The sequence below is a fragment of the Anolis sagrei genome, chromosome 2 (assembly GCF_037176765.1).
Source record: "Anolis sagrei isolate rAnoSag1 chromosome 2, rAnoSag1.mat, whole genome shotgun sequence".
Classification (NCBI taxonomy): Eukaryota; Metazoa; Chordata; class Lepidosauria; order Squamata; family Dactyloidae; genus Anolis; species Anolis sagrei.
Genome location: NC_090022.1, coordinates 230,862,838 through 230,889,723, shown reverse-complemented (window position 1 = coordinate 230,889,723; position 26,886 = coordinate 230,862,838). Strand labels below are relative to the sequence as shown.

The following is a 26,886-nucleotide window of genomic DNA, read 5'->3' as shown; positions in this document are numbered from 1 at the left end:
TGGCTGGCAAACTGGCTGGGATTTCTGGGAGTTGTAGGCCAAAATACCTTTGGACCCACAGGTTGAGAACCACTGGACTAGACTGATAGCTTTGTAAAATGTACTTTCTTGATTTCACTAAGTTCAATACAGGTGGAGCGTCCCTTATCCAGAATTCCAAAATTGTGGTTGAAATAGTGGCACCTTTGCTTTCTGATGTACATACAAAAACATTGCCCATGCACATTATTAAAATGTTGTTTAGATAAATGCCTTCAGGCTATGTGTATGAGGTCTATATAAAACATAAATGAATTTCAGTTTTTTATTTCAGCCACATCTCCAAGATATCTCATTATGTATATATGTATGTATGCACAAATACAGATATTCTAAAATCTGTGGTGGTGATCCAAAATACTTATGGTCCCATGCACTTCAGACAAGGGATACTTAACCAGTACATTGTTTCCTGTCTGTGTTTTTTCAACTGAAAGGAACTAGTGTCAAATTTTCCTGGAAATTCACCTTACATGCAACTGTGCCCATCTTGTGGATCCTGATTTATCAGTGTTGTGAGATTGTATAAAGGAGAACATCCCCACTTTTTTCTTCTGATGCTGTTCCCATGCTCCTTTGCACAGAGGCCTCCCATCCTTATGAACTCCTGCCTACCTTTTGGTGAACTTGGGGCTCTCTGAGACTTTGGTGGCACATTTGCCCACAGATCTCCGCAGGGCGACATGCCTGCTCTCCTGCATGCTATGTGCTGTAGATCCCTCATTTGCTCCTTTGTGGCGTGCGAAGCAGCTTTCCATTAAAGGAGATCAAGGGTAATTAGCCGCATTATTTTGACAAGTTGGCTCGAGCAGTTCCCTTTCTTATGCTCTCAAGGAGGGGACAGAGAAGGAAGACGGGAGGGGGCCCAGCTGAGTGTGGCTTGATTCATGCCGTTCAGGGGCCTTTCCCAAGCCCTGGCTTGCATTTTGCCAAAGGCTGCTCTTGAAACTGCATCTGCTGCTGCTGCTTCTATATCGCTAAGGATGCTGAAGTGGAAGCCAGTCAGACAAAGGTAGGGAGCGACAGACAGGCAGTGAATACATCTAACAATAAGAGTAATGGCACATCATTTGGATGGGGTGCTGGTTGGCCTGGTACAAAACAATTGCTTTAGAGATTTACACACACCATGCTTACGTGTACAGAAACATTGACACATCAAAAACTATCTAAAACTGTCCTTTCTAAATGTTATCTTGAGTCCCTTACTAGGAAGTGAATTTAATCTGAATCCATAGACACTGAACCTTCAGAGGAAAGTACTGAAATGTCCTTGGAGATGAAAATGAAACATTCAAACAGATGTTGGACTTATTCTTGAATTAGACTATATCTACTTGGGGGGGAAGACCTACAGAACTGATATAAACTTTTCCCTCAAAGTATCATAATTTTAGGCTTCACATTTACACACACTTTACTCCATTGAGCAAAGCAGACTATCCCAGATGTGGCCAAAGTGTAGTCGCTCACATGTTGGATTGCAACTCCATTTCCTATGCTGGTTCAGGCTCATGGGCATTGCAGTCAGTTTCTGCAGAAAATATACATCAAGTCGATCACTACACAATCTTTAGGAAAGTTACATGTAACTGGAATACTTAATATTTTACCTGTTCAACATTGGCGTTCCCTTATCTAAAAGGTAAAGATTTCCCCTGATATTAAGTCTAGTTGTGTCCGACTCTATTTCTAAGCCCAAGAGCCAGTGTTGTCCAAGGTCATGTGGCCAGCATGACTGCATGGAGCATCTTCCTGCAGAAGCTCACATTTGAATGTTTTCGAACTGCTAGGTTAGCAGAAACTGGGCCTAACAGCAGGAGTTCACCCTGCTCCCTGGATATGAACCACCAGCCTTTTGGTCAGCAAGTTCAGCAGATCAATGGTTTAACCCGCTGCACCACCAGGGGGCCCAGCGGGTTCCCTTGTTTAGTTTTTCTAAAATTTAAAAATGAAATAATCTGTCAGATTGGTGCTTCCTGAGCCATAATGTATACTGAGTCAAGAGGTTTCAGAACTGGGCAATAGACCCTGTTTTGTCCTTCTCCTAAAGCCAAATGAAAACATAGTTGACCCTGGCCACCATCGTGACCAGTGGTGATGGCTAGGAAAATCCATCTGTCCACAAATCTTGAAAGTTCAAGATTAAGGGTTGGGGACATAAGATTCAGCAGGTAAACAATACAGGCTTGGCAGATGGGAACATAAAGTGATCTCCTGGGAAGGCCATTTTATGTATGTTCCCTGGAGGTCCATAATAATAGTAAGGCAGGAGTTAATAGATGTAGTAAAGAGAAACACGCTTTGCATGTACTCAAAGGTATATTTTAAAAGATGACTCTAGAGGGAACACCTTGCAGATGACACTACTGTAATAATAGTAAGGCTGAAATCTGTGATAGTCCTAACTGTTGATCAATTGTTGTACTTTAGTTAGAACCAAACTAATTTAATCAAAAACGAAGTTACATTCTACTGATTCAATGGATCTATTTCAGCTGGGATTAACACCAGTAATGTAGGTATAGAGGGAGTGCAAGACGAGTGCATTTTCCTTCCAAGTAAGAACTCCAGTGAAATATTTCTTTAGTCTACAAATTGGCAAACTGATGAGGGTCGTGGTCCACCTATTCCAGTTGCTCTCAACCTGTGGGTCCCCAGGTGTTTAGGCTTACAACTCACAGAAATCCCAGCCAGTTTACCAGCTGTTAGGATTTCTGGGAGTTGAAGGCCAAAACATCTGGGGACCCACAGGTTGAGAAGCACTGACCTAGTCATAAAGAAACTAGAACTCCAATCATGGAAGAAGAATATATTCTGAAGCTTGGGAAGGTTACTGGTGGTGGTGGGGAGTGCTTCTCCAAAAAGGGGTATTTAGGTACCAGATCACATCTGATGTTGGAAGGTAAACCATGTGGTCCCTGGTTAGCACTTGGATGGGAGACTGCCAGCCAATATGAGGCGCTGTAAGGTGTAGTTCAGAGGAAGGAACTGAAAAACCATCTCTGAGTACCCCTTGCCTAATAAAACCCTATGAAATCTGTGGGCTCACCTTAAGTCAACAGGCGACTCATAAATATACACACTTGAAATGTTCAAAACAATCCATCTTTATGTTCTCCTCAATACAAAATTATAACAAATCCATGTCATTCCATTTTAGCCGTCTGTTGCAAAACGTCTTTTAAAAATCCTAATGACACTATATCCTGTCTGATTTTGGAAGTTGTTTTTTTTTTTTTTTTTTTGTCGTGTCAGGAGAAATTGCAAGTCACTTCTGGTGTATGAGAATTGGCCGTCTGCAAGGACGTTGCCCAGGGGACGCCCGGATGATTTGATGTTTGTCATCCTTGTGGGAGGCTTCTCTCATGTCCCCGTATGAGGAGCTGGAGCTGATAGAGGGAGCTCATCCGCCTCTCTCTGGATTCGAACCTGTGACCTGTCGGCCTTCAATCCTGCCGTCACAGGGGTTTAACCCACTGTGCCACCGGGGGCTCCTTATTTTGGAAGTGAGGCAGGGTCAGTCCTGGTTAGTATGTGAATGGGAGTCCAAATGCTGTGGGCTACATTTTAAAGTCAGGACTGCCAAAACTACCTCTGAGTATTTTTTGCTTAAGAAAACCCTATAAAATTCAAGGGGTTGCCATAATTCTACAGGTGACACAGAATCCTTTATCCAATCTGACCACAAAAAAACAACTTTTCTCTGTATACGTTTGTGCCTATTTGCCCTCTCAGGCCACCTGGAAAGGGCATGAATGCCAGGCAACAATATGTTCCAACAGTTGTAGACTGAATAGTACCCTTCTTTGGGGGTATCATTCAATTGGGTGGATCTCCTCGATTGGTTAGCAGGAGGCGGTCTCCATGGGCCTGGTGGCACATTCGAGGTGATGCTGCTTCAGAGGATAAGCCAAAGGAGGGTAGATTGATTTGGACCTGCCACAAGGCAAATTGGGGCATCTCCCTGCTCTGACCACCCACGCTGAGCGGAGACTTTTACACTGATGTTTCTTCCTTCATTTTTTTTTAATGAAAGAAAAAAAAGGAGAAGAAACAAAAGCCAAGCCTAGAAACAAGGCCAATTAGATCCCCTCGGTAATTCATCTCTTGTGTATGAAATGAACCAGACCACAGGGAGAGAGGGGGCCAGAGGGGAGGATATTAAGATAGAGCTTGTTAAATTTGAGCCTCCAGATTGAGTTTGGGAACTTGCTCTTTTTTTTTTTTTTTTACAGACTAAGGAAATGGGCTTTTGGGAAGGGGGGGGGAATGGGTCCATGGATGGGGAAAGAGCTCAGGCCTGGCTTTGCCTTTACAGCTCAACCGTAACCATTTTGAGTCTGAAGTATAAGCTCTGATCTCAGAGCCAGAGTTCCTTGAGGGGTTCTGTGCCTCCAGGAATGGATGGAAATATTTGGGGTGTCTAGGTGTGCATCTACGCTGTAGAATAAATGTAGTTTGACACTTCTTTAGCTGCAGTGGCTCAGTGATATGAAATCCTGAGTTTTAACCTTCTCTGCCGAAGAGTGCTGGTGCCTCACCAAACTAGGATCCCATAGAATTGAGCCACAGAAATTCAAGTGCTGTCCAACATTATTCATACTGCAGCGTAAATACAGTCCAAATGTCTGCCAGGCCTTAGTTTGGATTCCCACAAGATTTCTCTCCCATCCCCAATACCACCACTAGCGACTTTCTCAGTGCAGTATATTTTCAATTAGGTTATGGCTGTATAACCCCTTTTTATGCTTTCTGGGAAGCAGAGAAGGTATTTTCAACTGCTGTTGCCAAAGCTCCAGAGAATGATAGAACTGGAAGAGATAATCAGAGCCACCTACTCCAACTCCCTGCTAGATAGAGCAATAAAAGTACTCCTTACAGAAGGCCATCCAGCCTCTACTTTTTCATCCAGAGGCATTCCGGGGCAGCATGCTCCACCTTCAAACAGCTCTAACCACCAAGTAGTTCTTCTTTCCTGTAGTTTGATTCCGCTATTTCATGTCTTAGTAAAGGTAAAGGCTTCTCCTTGACATTAAGTCTAGTTGTGTCTGACTCTGGGGGGTGTGCTTATCTCTATTTCTAAGCCAAAGAGCTGGCGTTGTCCATAGACACCTCCAAGGTCATGTGGCCTGCATGACTGCATGGAGCGCCGTTATTTTCCTGCACAAGTCGTACCTATTGATCTACTCACATTTGTATGTTTTCAAACTGCTAGAATTGGGAGAAGCTGGGGCTAACAGCAGGAGCTCACCCCGCTCCCAGGATTTGAACCGCCGACCTTTTGGTCAGTAAGTTCAGCAGCTCAGCAGTTTAACCCGCTGCGCACCGGATTGTCTTATTTCATGTTTTAGTTTCTGGAAAACTAAAACAGGCTTCCTTCCCCTTCCTCAATGTGACATCCTTTCAAATATTTAAAGGTGGCTCTCATGTCCTCTCTCAACCCTCTGGAAGACCAATGTTTTCTCCATCCTATTCCTGGTGTCCACAGCAGCTCATCTTCAGCAGTTCACGCCTTTACCAATTCAGACTGCATAAGCGGCTGAGGGGCAAAAGGAAGAGGCCAGAGGCTGTTAGGAATGGTGGGAGTTGAAGTCCAAAACACCTGGAGGGCCCAAGTTTGCCCATGCCTGGTGTAGATGCATTCTGAGTTATGAGATCTAGAAAAAATTAATCTACAAGCCTGTGAGTGAAATAACATATATCTAAGGCTGACCCTGATACAGTTACCTACATATAATGGACTGCCCTATTGTAAACCAAGGACTGGTAACCTTGAGCACTCCAAATATTTTGGACTGCTACTGCCATCATCCCTGATCGAAACTGTCGAACAAATGCAGTAATGGCACCACTGGAACTGCCAGGGCTCAACGCAAGGCGACCCTTAACACTTCCACCAGAGAAGGCTTAGTTTCCCGGATTGCATTGCAGAGCGGAAAGGCAAGGAGGGGGGGGGGAGAGAGCTGCTGTGGGTGCGCGCGCATCCGCCCGCGCGCACATGCACAAACACACGGCAGAAAGCGCGCGCGCGAGAAAGTCGGGGAGTTTTTGGCCCCGCCCCTTTCCCCAGGAGTGAATGGAAACGTCCTCTCCCCGCCCGCCATTGGCTAAGAGGAGCCCAGGCGTCTCGCCTATTGGCTAAAGGAAAGGGGAGAGCCCTCCTTGAGGAATGTACTATGGCTCGTCTGGTATTTTCCTCTACCGGAGGAAGGGAGGGCGTGTCTTCCTTCCTTCCTTTATTGTTTCCTTTCCTCCCCTTCCTTCTTTCCCGCCTTCTTCCCTTTTTCTCCTTGCCTTTCTCTTTCTTCCCTCCCTTTTTTCTTCTTTCCTTCCTCTCGCTTTCTCTCCCTTTCCTTTCCTTCCTTTCCTCTTCTCTCTCTTGCTCTAAAAAGCCCGTCGCGCCAGATTTCGTGCGGAGGGAAAGCACCGCCCTTTGGCCCCGCCCCTCGCTGGTCACGAGGTCTCCCTTGGCCCCGCCCCTTTCTTTCCTCTGAATGTGCGGTCTTTCCACTCAACCCCCAACAACACTCCCTCCCTCCCCCCTCCCCCCTCCCCTGGAGTTTTTCCTTCAATGAATACGCGCAAAGCTGCCTTCTTAAAGCAACACGCCTCCTTTTTTTTCTCTGTTGTCTTTCAAATCGTCAGATACCCGACTCTGGAAAGTTTTGGGAACCTAAAAAAACACATACAGAGAGTAGGGAGAAAGAGGAAGCGGGAGGAAGGGAAGCAGGGCGTCCACACGACACGAGGGTCCCGCATTCCTTCTCGAGGAGGAATTTGGAGGGAGGAGGAGAAGGGGAGAGGCCCAAATCACCAGAACGACGGGGCACGTGCGGAATTTCCCTCGGTAGTAAACATCAATGGGCAGCCGAGGGTTTGGAGGCGGGAAAAGGAAAAATCATAATGCGGCCCTGTGTGGCTTCCTTTTGACGCGGAGGGTAATCGCGTTACCCACTGGGGAAAACAACGGGGAGGCCAAAGCCACGTGAAACGCGCCCACGAAGCACAGGGGGCTCGACGGTTATTAAATTAACCCGAAAACACGGGAAAGTGTCTCCAAAGTATGGAAAAGCAGCCCTGTCTTCATCACACTGGTGGAAAAAAGAAAACACTTTAAATCCGGTTTCTACCTCCTGCAGAATTCTGGGGTTTGTAGTTTAGTGAGGCTGTTAAAGTTGTTTATTCGTTCAGTCGCTTCCGACTCTTTGTGACCTCATGGACCAGAGTTCCCTGTCGGCCGTCACCACCCCCAGCTCCTTCAAGGTCAATCCAGTCACTTCAAGGATGCCATCCATCCATCTTGCCCTTGGTCGGCCCCTCTTCCTTTTTCCTTCCATTTTCCCCAGCATCATTGTCATCTCTAAGCTTTACTGTCTTCTCAGTATGTGGCCAAAGTATTTTATCTATGCTTCTACTATCCTTCCCTCCAATGAGCAGTCAGGCTTTCTTTCCTGAAGTATGGACTGTGGGCTCCTCCCTAAACTACAAACCCCAGAATTCTGCAGGAGGCAGAAACTGGATTTTAAGTGGATTTTTTCTCGAGTGTGATGAGACCTGACCCACGAAACACAAGAGGCTCGCTTATTTACATCCCTCCCAAGAGGGAAAGGAGGGTGCAAACTCTAGGAATGCAGTTTGACATTGCTTCAATACTACAGAGTCCTGGGAGTTGTAGTTTGAGGCGCTCACGCTCCCAGGCTTCCATAACCCTGAGCCATGGCTGTTCAAAGTGGTGTCAAACTGCATCAGTCCTACTGCGTAGACGCACCCGAAGTGTCTCGTGCTGAAAAAGTATCAACAAGAAGCCCCTTTTAAGGCCGATGAGAGTCTGCCCTATTTTGATCTGTGTGGTTTACTCTCTAAGACAAACTAAGGCCCAGGGGCCGGATGTGGCCCTCCAAGGTCATTTACCCGGCCCTCGCTCAGGGTCAACCTAAGTCTGAAACAACTTGAAAGCACACAACAACAACAACAATCCTATCTCATCAGCCAATAGCAGGCCCACACTTCCTATTGAAATACTAATAAGTTTATATTCCTTAAAATTCTCTTCATTTTAATTGTTGTGTTGTTTTAAGGTATTTTTTGCACTACAAATAAGATATGTGCAGTTTGTATAGGAATTCATTCATGCTTTTTTCAAATTATAATCTGGTCCTCCAACAGTTTGAGGGACTGTGACCTGGCCCTCTGTTTAAAAAGTTTGAAGACCCCTGCTCTAAGATATATGAGGCCTGGGCGAACTTGGGCTTTAAGCAGCTGAGGGGGGAAAGGAAGGGACCCTAGGCTGTGGGGAATGGTGAGAGTTGAAGTCTACGAGGGGCTGCTGATAAGTTTTTGGCTTTACCTGGAAAGAAACGAGATAGGAAGATGAAACTTTACATTTATTCTACATACTCTCCACTGATATCAACACATGTCTAACATCGGTATTCCAAGTTCTGTAAGCCTTGCAAAAAGAAGGATTTTGGTTGTGACTCAAACCAGTCATCCGTAACAGCCATGGCATCAGAAATGGTGTGCAATTTGGTACCCTTGAGGTGTTTCCTCAGGTTTGGAGGAATAAGGTGGATGGTCCACCATCTGGAAGCCTAGCTCCACCAGTTTTGCCATGGTCACTTTGGACAGCTTGCCTCGCCTTTTGGCCTTCAGAGCTGCCTTCAATTGGTCCAAAAGTTCAGTGTAATACCTTGCATTGATGGTGGAACCATTTTGAAGGTAGTCTACTAGCAGCACGCCCTCCTTATCCCAGAACATAGACGCCATCACCTTAGTTGCTAATTTTTGCACCCTCAACTTTTTTGGATGAGGAGGACCACTGTGCCTCCACTTTTTTTACTGCTCCTTGGCTTCAACTTCATACAAATAAATCCAGGTCTCATCCATAGTGACCAGTCAATCCAGGATGTTCTTATCGGTCCGGAAACACTGACAAATGGACTGGGAAGTTTTCACTTGCATTCTTTTCTGATCTGTTGTCAAACATTGGGGGACCCACTTTGCAGAGAGCTTCAAATGTTCATGTAATGCCACAAACACGTTCACGAGAAATCCCCGTGATGTCTGCTATTCCTTTAGCTGAAATTCGCCGATTCTCCAGTATAAGGTTGTACACAGCATTGACGATCTCTGGAACAACAACCACTCTCGGTCATCCAGGACTTTCCTCATCATCGGTGCTGAAGTGGCCCGTTTTAAATTTGGCAACCCAGTTCTTAACTATAGAATATGAAGGGCATTGATCCCCCAATGTCTGCGACATATCACCATGAATATCCTTTCCTTGCAGAAACAAGAATTTTATCACTCCTCTGCTCTCATTTGCTGTGAATATAGCCTTAGACTCCGCCATTTTGTTTTCTTGCGTGCCTAGATCACTGTTGCCATAAGCTACAAACGCAAAATTTTGCAAACATATGAGACACATAGGGCTTTCATGTGATGTAACATTCATTACCATAGAAACAAAACAAGAACACAAAGCCAAAGACTTATCAGTAGCCGCTCGTAAAACACCTGGGGGGGGGGGGAGGGCCAAAATTGGCCCTGGCCTGATCTATAACTAGTTGTATTATTGAAGGCTTTCATGGCTGGAATCACTGGGTTGTTGTGAGTTTTCTGGGTTGTATGGCCATGTTCCAGAAGCATTATCTCCTGACATTTCACCTTCAGCTATGGCAGCAATCCTCAGAGGTTCCTGTGTGTGGAATGTCCAAGGTGGGAGAAAGAACTCTTGTCTGCTTGAGGTAGGTGTAAATGTTCCCATTGGCCACCTTGATTGGTCTTTAATGGTCTAGCAGTTTGAAGGTCTGGCTTCTTACTACCTAGGGCAGTGATGGCCAACCTTTTGAGCTTGGTGTGTCAAAATTTGCCAAAAACCTGAGCATAACTTGGGTGGAGTGTCACTTTGAGAAAAAAACCCCCATAATTTTGCAGTATTTATAGTTTAAATAAGAAAAATGTATAATCCATGCTGAATTGTGGAGTGAACAATGCTCAAATGTGCAGTTGTTAAATTTATAGAGCCTTTTACAAATTTAAAGTTGGAATTAGATTGGCTCTTATAAGGTGTATATCTCTGTATGTGGCCACATGTGTCTGCGTGTCATCAAAAATAGCTATGCGCATCAGTGCTGACACGCATATCATAGGTTCACCATCAGGGACCTAGGGGGATCCTTTGTTGGGAGATGATTAGTTGGCCCTGATTGTTTTTTGTCTGGAATGCCCATTTTGTGTGTTGGTCTTTATTTACTGTTATGATTAGCATTGAATAGCCTTGCAGCTTCAAAGCCTGGCTGCTCCCTGCCTGAAGGAATCCTTTGTTGGGACGTGATTGTTTCTTGCCTGGGATTTCCCTGTTTTTGAGTGTTGTTCTTTATTTACTGCCCTGATTTTAGAGTGTTTTATATATATATATATATATACATATATATATATAGGTAGCCAGTTTTTGTTCATTTCCATGGTTTCCTCCTTTCTATATACTAGGAAAGGGGAAAAGGGGCCATGGCTTCTTTTCTGGGTCAAAACAAGGCGGGAAATTGGACGGTGATTCGGGCCTCCCAGTTCTTCGAGGCAGCAGCGCCTTCTCTAGAGGGTTTTTTTTATTTATCTTCAGGGCTTGAGGCTCGTCCACGAAGAGAGAGAGAGAGAGAGAGAGAGAGAAGGGGGGGGACGTAGAAAAAGCGAGAAGCGCGTCCTGCTGGCTCTCTCTCTCTCTCTCTCTCTCTCTCTCCGTGCCGCGAAACACCCACCGCGGCCTTGAAAAGGAGGCCCGGGAGGGAGGCGAGCGGAGCCTTTGCCCGAAAGGAGGCTGCGAGGCTCCCCTGGGCGCCGGGCGAAGGGCCGCCCGTCCTGGGTGGTCCCTCGACTTTGGTGAGCTGTTGCTAAGCAGCTAATAATAGTCATGTTTGCTGAGTAATTTCGGCCGGGGCCGAGCCAATGGCGGCGCAAGGAACGGAGCCATCTGACAGCCCCGGGGGCGGGGCTTGGCCTGGCCTCCCTCCCCCCCCTTCCCTCTCCCTCTCCCTCCTCCTCCTCCTTTATCCCAATGGAGAGAGAGAGTGCCTTCTTTGCTCCCTCCTCTCCCCCCGCTTCTTCCTCGCATCTATTGAAGCGAGGGAGCTGCTGCTGCTGCTGCTGTTGCTGGAAGGGCTGCAGAAGACGCGCCGAGGAAGGAAGAAAGAGCACAGGAAAGGGGAACTTTCCGAGAGAATGACTCCAAGGTCCTGAAGCGGACGGAGAAGCAGCAGAGAAAGCGGAGAGAGAGAAAGAAAGAGAGCCGGAGGAGCCGCCAGGGACGCCTCGCGGCTGCCTTTCCGCTCCTTCGGACGCTGGATGCGGCGGCGGGGGAGGCGAAATGCGGCGATGGGAAGCCAGGGCTCGGACTCGGCCCCGGACCCAGCCCCGGCCCCCGGACACCCCGCAGACGCGCGATGAAGCCTCCCTCGCCCCCTGCAACAGACCCGACAGAGCCCGGCCCCGCCGGCGCCGACGCCACTGGCTCGCCGCAACAACAGCCGCAGCCGCCCCGGCGCAACATGGCTTCGGCCAAGGCCAGTAGCGCCTCCGAGGCGGAGAACAGCAGCGGCGGAGGCGGCGGTGGCGGCGGTGGAGGTGGCGGCGGCGGCGGCGGGGCTGGCTCAGAGACCGAGCCCGGAGGGAGCAGCAGCAGCAGCAGCAGGAGGCGGCAGCGGTGGGCAAGGAGGGCCGGCGGGGAGAGAGCCGCAGCCGCTGTGCTGCCCGACCGGGACTATCTGCAGCGGCCGAGCTTCTGCGACGCGGGATTCGCCCTGGAACAGATCGCCAAGGTGCGCCCCGAGGAGGAGGAGGAGGAAGAGGAGGAGATGATGGAGCTCTCCCTTGGGCAAGCACCCGGGAGCCCTCAGGGCAGAGGGGCGCTCTCCCTCTCCATGTTCTCCTCCTTCTCTTCCTCTCTTCCTTCTCCTTCCCTCGCTTCCTCTCCTTTCTCTTTTCCTTCTCTCTTTCTCCTCTCCCTCTCCTCCACTTCACTTTCTCCTCTTCCTCTCCTTTTCCTTCATTTCTCTTTCTCCTCCCCTTCTCCTCTGCACTTTCTCCTTTTCCTTCTCTTCCTCTAATTTCCCTTCTCCTCCTCTTCACTTTCTCTTCCTCTCCCTTCCTTTCTCCTCTTCCTCTCTTTCTCCCCTCCCTCTCCTCCTTTTCCTCTTCTTTCTCCGTTTTTCCTTCTCCTCTTTCTCCTCTCCCTCTCCTCTCCTTCACTTTCTCATCCTCTCTTCCTCTCCTTTCCCTCCTCTCTCTCCCCTCCTTTTCACTTTCTCATCCTTCTCTTCTTCTCCTTTCTCTTATCCTGTCTTTCTCCTTCTGCTCATCACTTTCTCCTCTTCTCCTTTCCCTCCTCCTCCTCCTCTTCCCTTTCCCTTCTCCACTTTTTCTTCCTCTCCTTTTCCCACTCCTCCTATTTTTCTCTCCTCTCCTTCCTCTTCTCCTTCTTCGCCTTTGCCTCTTCTTTTTCCTTCTCTCCTCCCTTTCCTCACTCCTGATTTGGGTTCTCTTCGGGTTCAATCAGACCTGGGCCAACTTGGGCTCCCACCATTCCAAACAACCTCAAGCGACAGAGGGGAAAAAGTAAAGGTCCTGAGGCTGTTAGGAATGGTGGGAGTTGACGTCCAAAACACCTGGAGGGGAGGGCCCAAGTTGGCCTAGACCTGGGTTATTGCACCCCACCCGCGAGAAATGCGCGAGACCGTGTGTGTTGTTCCTTCGCCCTCACGCGCGGGCTGCATCTCTTCTGCACTGTGGGATCCATGCTGGACCATGGTGGGAGGTTTGGAAGTTTCCTCAGCCAAGGCGTGTGTATCTATTCCATCGCCTTGAGCCAGGGCAGCTCCAGTGTGTCAAACCGCCTTCACTCCACAGTGCGGGTGCACCCTGTGGACCTCCCTCTCTCCCTTCTTTGGGGATGGATTTTCCTCTCCAGCAAAGGGAAAGGGGAAAAAAACCACGTCTGGAGAGCCTCCTCCTCCCTCCTCCTCGCGCCACCCACCCGCACAGCTCGACTCCTCTCTTTCTTCTCCTCCCGGTTGCGATTGTAGAAGGCTTCCCCCAAAGAGGAGGAGAGGGAACGCGGGAAGACAAATCGCTGCCGTAAATCTCTCCCCGGGACTTTCTCCCCTTCCTTCCCGAGCCCTCCATCGCTTCTCTCTGCCCTCTTCTCTGTTTCGCCTCTATGCTCCTGGCAGTCAGCTTTGGAGGAAAGAAGGCAGGGGGGGGGGGGGGTCCGAAGGCCAAACAAGCATGGTCCCCCCCCTTCCCTTCCAGCGATCATATCATTTCACTCAGCAGCGGCGATTATGTATTTATTTCAAGTGGGTGGGTGGGGCGAAGGGGGGGGGGAATAGAGAAGCAGAGCATTGCAATCTGGGTGGCTGCCCTCTTCCGTCCACAAATATTGTCGTGAGCTTACAGATGGCTGCTTTGCTTCCTAAGTCGGATCACAACAGCCTGTCTCCAAACAGTAAAGAGTTTTAAGGCTGGGGGTGAGAGCCACGTGGGTAGACAAGGCATCAAGCTGAGGTTTAGGATAGAGTAGCGGCCATTTGGAGTGGGGAGGGCATCCATACTGTAGAATGAATGCAGTTTGGCACCACCTCACTACCAGGCTTCAGTTGGAGCAGGGGGTTTACAAGCTTTTTGCTTTCAAAGTGTGCTGGTGCCTCACTAAACTAGCAGTGGTTCCCTATCTATAGCAGTGGTTCCCAATCTTTTTTTGACCAGGGACCACTCTCCAACATTAGTACCAAAAGGGTTATGAATCAGTTTTTGGTCAACTTTACGTTCAGTTTGGTTATTTGGTGATTCAGAAAATTGCATTGACTAGGCCTCATCAGCTCTATAGTTTCTGATACAGAACATATGCCACCCAGTAGTTGCCATCTGCTCGCCCACAGAAAACCATATTGAATAAGCCTCGGCACTATAAGAGGGCTTCACAAGACCAGTTGCTCTAGTTGCAATGGTGTACTAACCTGAGGCCGCAGACCAGAATTTAGTTCTTGGGGACCACTGGTGGTCCACAGACCACTGGCTGGGAACCACTGTTCTACAGAATTGAATGAATCAGCTCTGGTCAGTGTACATCAGAGCTTTCCAAACTTTTCCATATTGGTGATGTACTTTTTAGACATGCATCTTTTGTGACACCCAGAGGTTACACCAGGCATGGGCAAACTTTGTCTACTCCATGTGGTACATCACAAACCTCATTGTCAACAGATTTTCTTTTTGTAATAAGAAACATTTCAATTTTTGTGGTAATTACTACAACTCAATAAATTGTGCAGATTATTAAGGTTATAACAGTATTTACACTACCCTTTGTTGTTTGGGGGCGGGAGTGTTTTTCACGTGACACATCTAGTGACTATGGGCAACACACTACTGTGTGTCCTGACACATAGTTTGGAAAGCTCTGGTGTGGATTCACCCCAAATTGGCTCTTGCTTTCTGTCTCCTTTTCTTCCCTCCAGTAGCAAATGATAATATAAACTTTATTTATACCTCTCCACCATCTCCCGGTAGGGACTCGGGGCAGCTCACAGAAGCACTCCCAAGTGCTGGACATAAAACAAACAATACATAAGCATATAAACAATGACAACATAAATTTACAACAGTAAACACACATAGATATATTGTGGCATAGCAGAAGTGGGGTGCAGATAGGACACTCCCTCCTCTCCCCTTGATGTTTGCAGGTCAAACACTATAGAATTACATACCCCAACAGAAGAATTAGATAGCCCACAAGTTTGGTTCCCCCCCCCCTTGGTGCTCTGGGATTATTTGGGACACTAATTTAGAAAATTGCACTGGATAGACCACAGCATCTGTATATTGTTAGATATGGTTATCATGGTTTTCCATGGATGAGCACATAGCAACTGGTAGATGGCTTATGTTCTATATCTCAAAAGCTAGAGCTGATAGGAGGAAACTGGTGCCATTTCTGGAATCAGCAGGTTAAATATACCCAGAACAGGACTAGTATTTGAGGCATCAACATGTATGTTGGCCAATGTTATCATGGCAAGTTGTATTTTATGAAGCACCAGCACTCTTCTGCGCAGAAGGCTACAAAACTCCCTTCATCCCATGACATCAAGTGGTGACCAACTGCACTCATTCTACAGTGTAGACCACTGTGTGTGTCCACTTTTCCCAAATTGGCTTTGTCCCAGGAAGATGGATTAGGAGGAGCACTTGGTGAAGGAGAAAGATGGGTTTGCTTCAAATAAGGAAGTGCGTCTGTTCATTGAAGATAAGTTCAGCTCCAGCCGTGATGCAATCCAGCAGCCTGCCCTGATTTATGAATGGCAAAGGGATGGTGCAAAAACAAAACAAAACAAGGCTGTACCGTCTTTGCATGTGAGACAATATATGGGAATTGTCCAATGGGCAACCATGGCAGCTTGGTTTCCCCTGGCCTGTCATGTCACTGTCACTCATTTTTGAGTCTGCTTTTATGAGTCCTCCATCACACACACAAACACCCACAGCCCCAGTGGCCCATTGATTCCTCCCCAGGTTCTCTTCCTTGACTGTTTTCTCCGCTTTTCCTTTCCAGGGAAAGGCGACAGGAAGAAAAGCCCCACTATGGCTCCGAGCAAAGTTCCAGAGACTGTTGTTTAAACTGGGCTGTTACATTCAGAAAAACTGCGGGAAATTTTTGGTGGTGGGCCTCCTGATCTTTGGGGCTTTTGCGGTGGGATTAAGAGCAGCCAACCTCGAAACCAATGTGGAGGAACTCTGGGTAGAAGGTAAGCTGGTTTTATAAAAAATCTTTGTATTCATACACAGCCTCTCTTTCCCACTTCCTTTTTACTCTATTTTTTTATTCTAAGACGCATAGTTTGCCCATATAAACATCTTTCAAAAGGACGTGCATCTTAGAATTGTGGGTGCTCTCTCTATAAATAGTTTTTTTCTGTTGGCTGTACTGAAATTGGTGTGCGCCTTACAATTGATGGCATCTTGGAATCAGTGAAATTTGGTATCCCTACTCTTATTGCTTCTGCTTCAGGCGCAGCCCTTCTTTCCCGCTCTATCTTTCGCCATTTGAACGTTTTTGAAAATGTTTTGCATTCGGGGAGAAAACACACACACACACACACAAAGGGGAAATTGGATGTTGGCAAAAGGCCAGAAGGAACCGTAATCCATTTGTGAGGTGACTTTGGAGTGTGAGGGAAAGAGAGAGGAAAAAGAAAGAAAGAAAGAAAGAAAGAAAGAAAGAAAGAACGGACACCCTGGCTGTATTCTTTCTTTCTTTCTTTCTTTCTTTCTACCCTATCTCTCCCTCTTTCTCTCTCTTTCTCTGTTTCTGCCTGTGTGTCCTTTTGAGAAGGAGATCACGGTGTCAGGGCAGGGGGCCGGTTGTGTGAGTTGACGATTTCTTCCCCCTCAAGTGCATGAAAGGAAAGCCTGTCTGGAAAGCGGCCCACCCCCTCCGCCATTTTGTGTGTGCGCACCCCCTTTCTCTGTGTGTGTGTGTGTCCATTAGCAACCGCAGCTCCAGCCTCGGCAGCAGCAGGAACAGGCGGAACGTGATCGGCACAGCTCTCAGTAGGGCCCTGCTTGTGTGTGGTCCTGTTTTTTTGGACAGCATTCAGCTCTGAGGGGGGAAGAAAACATTTGTCTCAAGGTAGAAAAAAATAAGTGGAAAAGTGAAGCACGGACTGGAACACATGTGGGAAGGCTTGTAGAGCAGATTGTCGAGCTTCCCTTGCTGGGGGCTCAGAGAAATTTGAAGCAGGGGGTGATTTTAAGGCCAAAATACGAATTTTAAAACAAGGTAAACAAGTGCCTTTTTTAAACAATGAGAGTTCATTGATTAATTTCACTTTGTAAAGTTTGCAAAAGAGATTAGTGGGCTTCCTTTGGCTTGAGCTCAGTGGATTTTGGGGGGGGGGGTCATTTTAAGGCTAAAATATGATTTGATAACATCTTTTAAAATGATTTTAGTAAACAACATTTTTATTTAAAAACTCCCTTGATCAATTTCACTTTTAAAAGTTTGCAAAGCAGATTAGTGAGCTTCCCTTGAAGAGGGGCTCAGCACACTGAAGATGGGGGCTGATTTTAAGGTTAAATTACAGTGGTTCTCAACCTGTCGGTCCCCAGGTGTTTTGGCCTACAACTCCCAGAAATCTCAGCCAGTTTACCAGCTGTTAGGATTTCTGGGAGTTGAAGGCCAAAACATCTGGGGACCCACAGGTTGAGAACCACTGGGTTAAAAAGATAAAGGTTTTCCCTGACATTAAGTCCAATCGTGTCTGACTCTGGGGGTTGGTGCTCATCTCCATTTCTAAGCCGAAGAGCCAGCCTTGTCCATGGACACCTCCAAGGTCATCTGGCTGGCATGAATGCATAGTGCACCGTTACCTTCCCGCCACAGTGGTACCTATTGGTCTCCTCACATACACATGTTTTGGAACTGCTAGGTTGGCAGATGCTGGGGCCAAAATATTATTTTATTAATACTCTAAACAACTGCTTTTTATTGTTTTTTTAAACGTTTGTTGATTATGTCCAGTTTTTAAATATTACTGGGCTAGGTGAGCTGAAGAACATTTTACATTTTTTGTTTTTCCTAGGTGGCATTGGAAATAATTGGCAGCCTCCATTGGCACTATTTTTAATACAGTTTTTACAGGATGCATCTACACTGCAGAATGTGCAGTTTCACCACAATAATAATAATAATAATAATAATAATAAGGATTGAAGAAAAATAACTGGAAAAGTGGCATGAGAATTTAAAGCTAGAACTGCAAAGACTCTGGCACAAACCAGTAAAGGTGGTCCCATTGGTGATCAACACACTGGGTGCAGTGCCTAAAGACCTTGGCCTGCACTTAAACACAATCGGCGCTGACAAAATTACCATCTGTCAGCTGCAAAAGGTCACCCTACTTAGATCTGCACACATTATTCGCCGATACACCACACAGTCTTAGTAACTTGGGAAGTATCTGACTTGTGATCCAATACAACAGCCAGCATCGTGATCTTGTTTGCTGTGTACTATTTATTTATTTATTTAAAACTTTTATATCCCGATCTTCTCAACCTCCGTAGAGGGACTCAGACCGGCTGAAACACAACTAACCTTGTTGTGTTTCAAATAGTAATAATAATAATCGTCATCTTTATTTATACCCTGCCCTCTCTCCCTGGAGGACTAAAGGCTGCCATGACTTAATGCTATGGGACCGTGGGAGTTGTAGTTTGCTAAGGCACCAGCATTATTTAGCACAGAAGATTAAAGGTCTTGCAAAACTATGACTCCCATAATTCCAAAGCACTGAACCATGGCTGTTGAAATAGTGTCAAATTTCATTAATTCTACAATGTAGATGCACCCTCAGTTAATAGAGCTTTAAACCAACATAAGTACAGGAGACTGTAAGTTAACCCATGTCTATGAGGATTAGTAGATAGTGGATAATGTAGTTTCTGGTGTTTGAAAATTACTATTAAAAATAGGCCTAATACTATACCCCATACTATAGCATGGCATAAACTCTATGACTTGATATTGATGTTTAAATACAGTAATTACAGGAGTTCCTGGTGACGCAGCGGGTTAAAGTAGGCCCATTGAATTAATGGAGTTTACCTATGTGTTGGGGCCATGGTGGTGTAGCAGGTTAAACCGCTGAGCAGCAAAACTTGCTGACCAAAAGGTCGGCAATTCGAATCCGTGGTGCCGGGTGAACTCCCACTGTTAGTCCCAGCTTCTGCCAATCTAGCAGTTCGAAAACATGCAAATGCATCAATGGGTACCGCTTTTGCAGGTTGGTAACAGTGGTCCATGCAGTCATGTTTGCCACATGACCTTGTCCATTGTCTATGGACAATGCTATCTCTATGACTTAGAAATGGAGATGAGCACCACCCCCCAGAGTCGGACACAACTAGACTTAATGTCAAAGGGAAACTTTTACCTTTACCTTACAGTAATTACAAGCGAATAAGGACAAATTTAACTTACTGCACACAGTTTTACGGTATTATAAAAACAGCTTTTTTCATTTCACTATTATTTCATTAATTTTTTTTGTTGGTTTCTTGAGAGCTCTGGTTCCTTGAGTTCCAGTTAACTGAGAATACTGTATTTGGCACAAATGGTGTTTTGTGCAGGTTTGCATCCTAGGTACAGACTTTTTTTTGGGTGCAATCTCAGAAAATGTATTCAAGGGTTTGTTGGAACTTATGTCAAAGTTTGTGCACAGTCCCATTTTCTCTTGGCTGGTTGAAATATTTCAAAGCAATTAGATATGTTGTGGCATGTAGTTGTTTATACTAATGTGATTGATCACCATAAAGTTAGTTTGGATTTATTGAAACAACAGATCAAAGAATATGGCTTCCAGGTGATAGCATGGTGGCCTTTGTAATGATTCTTGCAAATAATGAAATGATTATATGCATTATTTTGAAAGTTATGATAGACTAAAGGGCTCATAAACCAATTCTGTCCCCCCAAAAGGGGAAAGTTGTCCTTACTTGTTGAAAAGGAAGTATACTTGTGTGGGTACTGGTGGCAAAAGCTTTACTAATATTTAACAGGAATACATTGAATGGGTTTTCAGAAAGAAATGTCTTCATAATTGTACATTAAGACTCTTTGTGTGTACATTTCTGCAATATTAAATGCAACATAACTTAGCACTATGTCTGGTTGGAGTAGCATTCAAGAAATAATAATTACTGATGGAATTAAGTCATGCTTTTCCAAAATGTGAAAGTTGATACTTTTTTCTCACTTACTTCTGTACACAGCATGAGAAATGAGAACAGTTTGGAGCAGTTTTTGGGTTTAAGTAGTTCCTCATGTAACCTATAGCAACCACAAGTTGTTTCTTTGACTGACAGGTAATGGATAAAGTCAAGGGGTCTTGAATATCTGAAGATTTTTCACACTTCTCCTGAACCTTAAAAGTGTAGGTGGAATTATGTATATAAACAACAGAAGAGGAAATAAATAATAGAGTCCTATGTGGGTCTTGTATTGGACCTTAACTCTGGATCGTGCTAATCAAGTTAAAATGAACAAGGTTGGTAGGTATGGAGAGATACGTAGGGGGATACGTTTGGCTAGAGAACCTGGATAGAGAGATTTTTCACCTATCGTGATCCTAGGACTCGGTTAAATTGTCTGGCAGGAGATCCAGGAGAGATGAAAGGAAGTGCTTCTTCATAAATCCCATAATTAATGTAGTTTACTGTTAGAAGGTGTAATGAGGACTACTAGCTTAGATTGAAGGTTGGCATCAAAAGTAGGCCTATCAGATTCCTGCCAAGGGCCTACATCCCAATGGAGCTCCCCCCCCCCCCCCCCCAATTTTCCTCTTTTTATCATCATTGTAACTGGCTTGTTTGCCCATTTCTTCCTTTGAGATCAACAGTTGTGGTGATGAAAAGTAGTAGTATTATTGTCAAACATAGAAGAGGAAGCCATCAGGAGGAGGAGCAGTGGCTGGCGACAAGGACAGGGAGATGGTACCCTTCAGCCAGCAGTATTAGATGGATTTAAAAATGAAATAGACCAGTTTGTCAAAGTTAAGGCCAGTCATGATGGTGATAGCCAGTGTCCAAAATCAGAAGTGAATACTGGCTGCTTGGGAGCAATAACTGGAAAGAGCTGTTGTGTTTATATTTTTATTATGCCCAACAAGTTGACTACTTTAGAGATCTGGACGTGGTTAAGAGGGGGCATTAGTTACTTTCTATCAAGACTCCTGTTATTTTTTACGAGTGTATCACTTGTCTTGGGGCTGTGGAAGAGTTGTTAGCCTTGAGACTGATTTACACCCTGCTGCTGTTGTCTGTTTTCATATTCTCTACTTTTTATTCTGATGCCTCCAGTGCATAGTCAGTTTATTCAGTTTTTATTTTATGAAAGTAGATATCTTCACTGTTGAGCAAATGCTACTACACTTTGGTTTCTAGCTATTTTAATGCTATCCCTGAATATGTCTGCATGTTCATAAATCTAGTTAATGGCAACTTGGCTTACAAGAATGCAAGTGGATTTAGCCGTCTTGTCTTGGCTGACTTGGAAAGCCCATTGTCTAAGATTGATGGGCCCATCTCTTATCACCTCTTTATCCTGACAGCTTAACGCCTGCAATGTCCTGATTACCAGAGTGAAAATTCCACTGTGATTGAATGTATAGTAAGAATATTACTCTTGGGAGAGACAAATATGATTTCCAAAATAACTGCTTGGTTTGCCAGTGTTGTCATGTTACTTTCCCCTTTATTTCTATGATCAAAATAGATATAGCTGACCTCACTGCAATGTGCCCTCCAGTTCTATGGGATCCAGATCTACAGGATCCAGACCCACAATATTTAGTAACTGCAAATCAACATTAGGAAATTGCAACAATGTAAATGCAAACATACTGGAGTGTGTGCATTTGCATTGCCACTATTTAATAATATGTGATGTGGTCATCCACACTTTTTTGTATCCACAACAGTTCCTGGAACTGAATCTCCAAGGATATGATGTGCCCCTAGATTTGTTTTCTGGCAATCCTTGATTGTAACCCTAAACCCACTTCCCTCAGAACCATTCCCATTCAACTTAATGAGAAATACTCTCAGAAACGTGGGAATTTGGAGTTATGTACAAAGTTTACATGTTTGCATAATATATTAACTCAACAGGACACCCAACATAAAATTGTAAATCCATGTGTTCCTTAGGAGGGCTGAATAAAAGAATAGAGCACAACATTTGAAGCTGTTCTTGTTCCTTTCGGATCTACTTTGCCTCACTTAGCATGAGCAAAATGTCTAGTGATACCATGTGTAAATGGGGACTTTCTAGTCTTCAGCATCTACATAAATTGAGAGTGCCATATAAATATTCTGTTCATTAACTGGGATCATATGCAAGTTTCATTTTACATTTCCATGGACAAAAGTGTAAACAGGAGAAAGTACAAAGCGAAACACTAAGTGGGTAATGTTAGACTGTAAAATGTAGTGCATACTTTATGTAGATGCTGAAGACTAGAAAGTCCCCATTTGCTGCTGTTGTTTCTTTACTTGAACATAGAATCATAGAACATAGAGAGCACAATCAGTTCAGATGAGTTGTATGTCATTCATTGGATCCATTCTTTTCAGTAAGACTGGGACCTACAGTTTAATACTGTTACATGAAAGGAGATACTGTACAGTACTTGCAATAAACTAAAAGGAGATTGTTTTGTGCTTCAGAGGCCTAGTGGAGCTGTTTTTTCTGGTACAGACCAAGGCTTCTTAAATGTTTCAATTCAGGCCCCCTTTTGGCCCAAGATTTTACATGACTGAGTATATAGGTGTATAAAATAGGTATACAAATTAAAAATTTGCTGTTAACAAACCAGCATGTGTGAGGCTTGCAAAACTGGCTGATTTTCCTTTTTATGAAGTACAGGTGAAGCATCCTCTGCAAGGTCCTCTGTAAACAATGCAAAACAGATTCATGTAAATGTCGAAGACAGTCACTTAGATGACATTCAGGGGGAAAAAACAATTGCTACCCCTCTTTGGGGTAGGGGCCCACAGTTTAAGAAGCAGTTGTCTAATGCCAGTAACCTATGTTGCCATTGCATTAAGGCTTCACTCTGACAATTCAATTGCAGGATGGTTTACACATGGCTAGAAGAGGAGAGCAGGAAATGGAACCACAAGTGCTTTTGGTTCACCATGTAAACATGTGGGGAGGAGATTCCTCCTTTCCCTTGTGATAATATCTATGTCTCAGGATGTGGGGGCAAATGATCATTATACTAAGGAGAAAGGGACATGACCCAGAAGGCTGAAAGAGAAGGCACAGTTATTTGCCTTCTTTTCCCTTTTGTTTTTGGGTGATGTGCAGAGCAGTCTTTGTCACACTTAGGATTCCTGAGCATCCATGTTGTGTTCCTACAGGCTTTTTCAATTCTTGTTGGATGTACAAGAGATTCTAATCCCAATGACTTCATCAATAGGGACTTGGGGCGATATGTGGGTTCTTTATTTCGGGCACTTCTACCCTGCCCTTCTCAACCCCCAAGGGGGGACTCGGGGCGGCTTACAACCGGCACAATTCGATGCCAACAATTCAACAGATAAAATACATAACAGCAATAGCCACAATAGTTAAAAACAATCAATTAATACAATAACAACTAAAAAGCCAATCTAGTGGCCAGCGTTCTCCGAGTTCTAAAATCCGTAAGTCCATTCAGCATTACCATAGTCTTTTCCAAATTCTGGTCGTCATTACCTTGTCAGTCTGCCAGATTACCCAAAGGCCTGTTTCCATATCTATGTTTTTAGCTTCCTTCTGAAGGAGAGGAGGGATGTTGATGACCTAATTTCCCCGGGGAGTGAATTCCACAGTCTAGGGGCCACCACTGAGAAGGCCCTGTCCCTCGTCCCTACCAGCCTCACTTGTGATAGTGGCGGGGCCGAGAGCAGAGCCTCCCCAGAAGATCTTAAACTCCGAGGTGGGACATAGAAGGAGATACATTCGGACAGGTACGCTGGGCCGGAGCCATTCTTTGCCTAATTAACCCATTTGAATAGGAAAACTGGAGAAGTAGGTCCTGTGGATTCAGCTGTACAGAGTCCACTTATTTGTGTCTTGACAATTTATGGAGATCAGCTCTCCCATTGAGAAGGATTCTACCTGCATACCCACTTTTTTCCAAACAGAGTAAGACCCAAAACCTAAGGCCTCCCTCTGTCATGCATATTGTCCCAGACCCCCAGGAGTTTTCCTCTAGGAGGCTGCCCAATGGTGCAATGGGTTAAACCCTTGTGCCAGGAGGACTGAAAATTGACAGGTCAGAGATTTGAATGCTGAGAGAGAGCATGGATGAGCTCCTTCTGTCAACTCCACCTCCCTATGCAGGGACCTGAGAGAAGCCTCCCACAAGGATGGTAGAACATCAAAACATCTGGGCACCCCCTGGGCAACGTCCTTGCAGACAGACAATTCTCTCATACCAGAAGCAACTTGCAGTTTCTCAAGTCACTCCTCTCTCTCTCTCTCTCTCTCTCACACACACACACACACACAACCCTTAAATCTGAAGAACTTCCACTAATCTTAGTAGAGTTTACTAACAAGAGAGTATGCATAGGGCTACAGGGGATATATCTGATACACTGATTTACTTCTCGATTTTTGCTTTTTTCTGGTTTTTTTTGCTTTTTTCTGCTTTTTTGCTTTTTTGCTTTTTTTTTTTTTTGCTTTTTTGCTTTAAATCTCAATTTTTGCTTTTTTGTCCCCAAAATAGAAGGGTTCAACTATTATGTGATGACAAAAGTATTGCTGTTAATATGTGCCAGTTTTATTTTTGCTTTTTAAAAAACCTATCTTACCTGAGACACAAGGAGAGAGAGGGAAGAGGAAGAATGGAGAGATCCAGCACTCTCCGGATTGTTTTCTTTAAAAATAAACTATATTATTATTATTATTATTATTATTATTATTATTACTACTACTACTACTACTACTACTACTACTACTCTGCTTTACCTCTCCAAAGAGAACTCATCTCTGGCAGAGGTTTTTTAACAGCTTGATTTAAAGGGACATTTTCTTTATGTCTCAAATTTACTAGTTGTTGGGAAATAGATTTTTTCCAAGGGAGGCAGAATGAGGGGGTATTAATGTGATGATTATGTAAGGAAAGGCAAGAAACCAATTTTGCAACCCAAAATAGGGGTGTTGACTATTACCTGGTGATGATTATTTTATGGTAAAATGCAAATATATAAATGGCTGTTCTTTTGTAATTTTCAAATGATCTTTTAAAAATTGATAGGGAAAAATATGGGTCCTACAGGTCCCAGAGCATCTGAAAAATCAAAGGTTGTTTAACCCTACTTTAGTAGGACAGGTTGTGATTTTTTTTCAGAATGAAGAATTTGTAGGGTTGCCTGATTAAATATTGGGCATTGCACAAGTACATTTAATAGCTGTGGTGAAGAAATATCACAAAACGTTGCTTCTCTCCCTAGCAAAATTCCCTCTTGCAAACAACTGTTAAAGGTCTGCCTTGTATTTCTCCTAGTGACTTTACACATTGGACACATGCATATATCACAGTCAGCTGGGGTCTCTGGGAACCTTGGTTTATCATGGATGAATAGCATGCTGCTCAATCACACCTATTTGCAGTGGTTTGTTTATCATGCAGTGCAAACCTGGGTGCAGCTGGTTTACTTCTTGGGGTTTCTTTCTCTCCTAAGGAAATCAGAGAAGGAATCCACAAACAAACTTAGAACAAACTCTCGATTCTATCTCTGGAAGAGAAACAAACCTGACTGTGGACTATGATCAGATTCACATGGCTTTTTATTGGATATATGTTCTCATAATCCTTTGCTGTTGACTTTGTTGACCAGGATTGATAGGAGTTGTGGTCCTAAAGCACCATTGTCCACCCCAAAGAGTTACACTGCCTCTTATGCAAGTGGTACTGAATGGACAGCATGTGCTAACTTGCTGCTTGAGAAGGCTATACAGGCAGTCTCCAAGTTACAAACATCTGACTTACAAATGATTCATAGTTAAGAACAGGGTGAGATAACAGGAAGTGAGAGAAATCTACCATAGGAAATTCACTACTGGAAGAGTTATCATAGAGAAAAAGTGTCTCAGCTGAAGTTTTCTCATCAATCCTTGTTTCCACAACAAGCCAATTTTTTCAAAATCCAATTATCACAGGGACAGAAAGTGAAGTGAAATCTTCTGAACATAGACAGCAAAGCAAACATCACAGGGATGTTAACCCTTCCCTATGCTATCCAAAGCTTGTATGTGTCTGTGTCTTTGTCTGTGTGTACCTGAAGTTACACTTAAAAATGTTCCTGTTCTGACTTACATACAAATTCAACTTAAGAACAAACCTATCGTACCGATCTTGTTTGTAACTTGGGGACTGCCTGAATAGTTGAAAAGCTCCAATGCCACTGTTCCTTCAGAATTGCTCATCAAATTTGATTGCTTTATGCAACTTACATAATTAATTTTATCTTGTGGTTAGCGATTTTGAAGCGTAGAACTCCCATTTTAGGCCCTAGTTTCGGCAATTGCTAATATTTCCATTTTATTTGAGAAGGAGTGCTGAGCATAATCAACTCTCTCTTTTCCCTTTTTGAAGCTTAAATATACACTGAACAATATTGGCCAAATAAGGTGAATACTTCAAATTACTTAAAATAGATGTCCATCGACGTTACAATAAAGTCACTTTATTTTTGTTGTTAAAGCAGTTTGAAAATTATTGCCTCTCAAGAAATTGTCAGTATTTATGTTAGGGGCCAGCCTGTTTCATGTAATGTCTGTTGGAATACTAGGGACTCAATGTTAGAAGATACCATGCCCTTAAAGTCTGCTGCAAGTGAACTATAAACTTCCAAAATCCCAGCTCAAACTTCATTGTGTGAATACAGTCTGAATGAGTTTTAAGATGATCCAGACTCCAACATGAGTGATTAGCAGTGTATGTTTAAAGCTATTAGAGCTGAAATATTTATATAAGGGCTGCAGAAACCCACCTGGTGGGCAAATACACAGAACAAGGAGGAGAAAGTCAGAGACCAAAAAAAAAAAAAAAGCAGTATCAAAATCATTCTTATAACATTTTCCCTCATACTTTCCTAGTTATGCCAGTGCTCTTGGACTTCTGTAAACCTACCAGTACTGAGTGGCTTTTCCCTGAATCAGTTCTCGGCAGTACCTTGGATGAGATTTATATCAAGTTTCTTTATGTAATATTTTTAAACAACCCATTTCTTGAT

At 44.4% G+C, this 26,886-nt stretch overlaps 1 protein-coding gene across 3 annotated transcripts in view; it reads left to right on the top strand.

The window, feature by feature from the left end:
• The window catches only part of PTCH1 (patched 1), a 120,773-nt gene that overhangs the window by 8,752 nt on the left and 85,135 nt on the right, over positions 1-26,886 (top strand). The window contains exons 1-2 of one of the 3 annotated variants that reach the window (XM_067464457.1): positions 11,662-11,855; positions 15,650-15,842. Coding sequence is in view for 1 of the 3 variants with exons in the window: in XM_060762069.2 (XP_060618052.2) it covers positions 15,650-15,842 (193 nt within the window). In the remaining 2 variants the exon portion in view is untranslated. Of the gene's footprint in view, positions 1-11,661; positions 11,856-15,649; positions 15,843-26,886 lie in introns of those variants that run through there. The other 2 variants (XM_060762068.2, XM_060762069.2) reach the window with 2 other exon arrangements.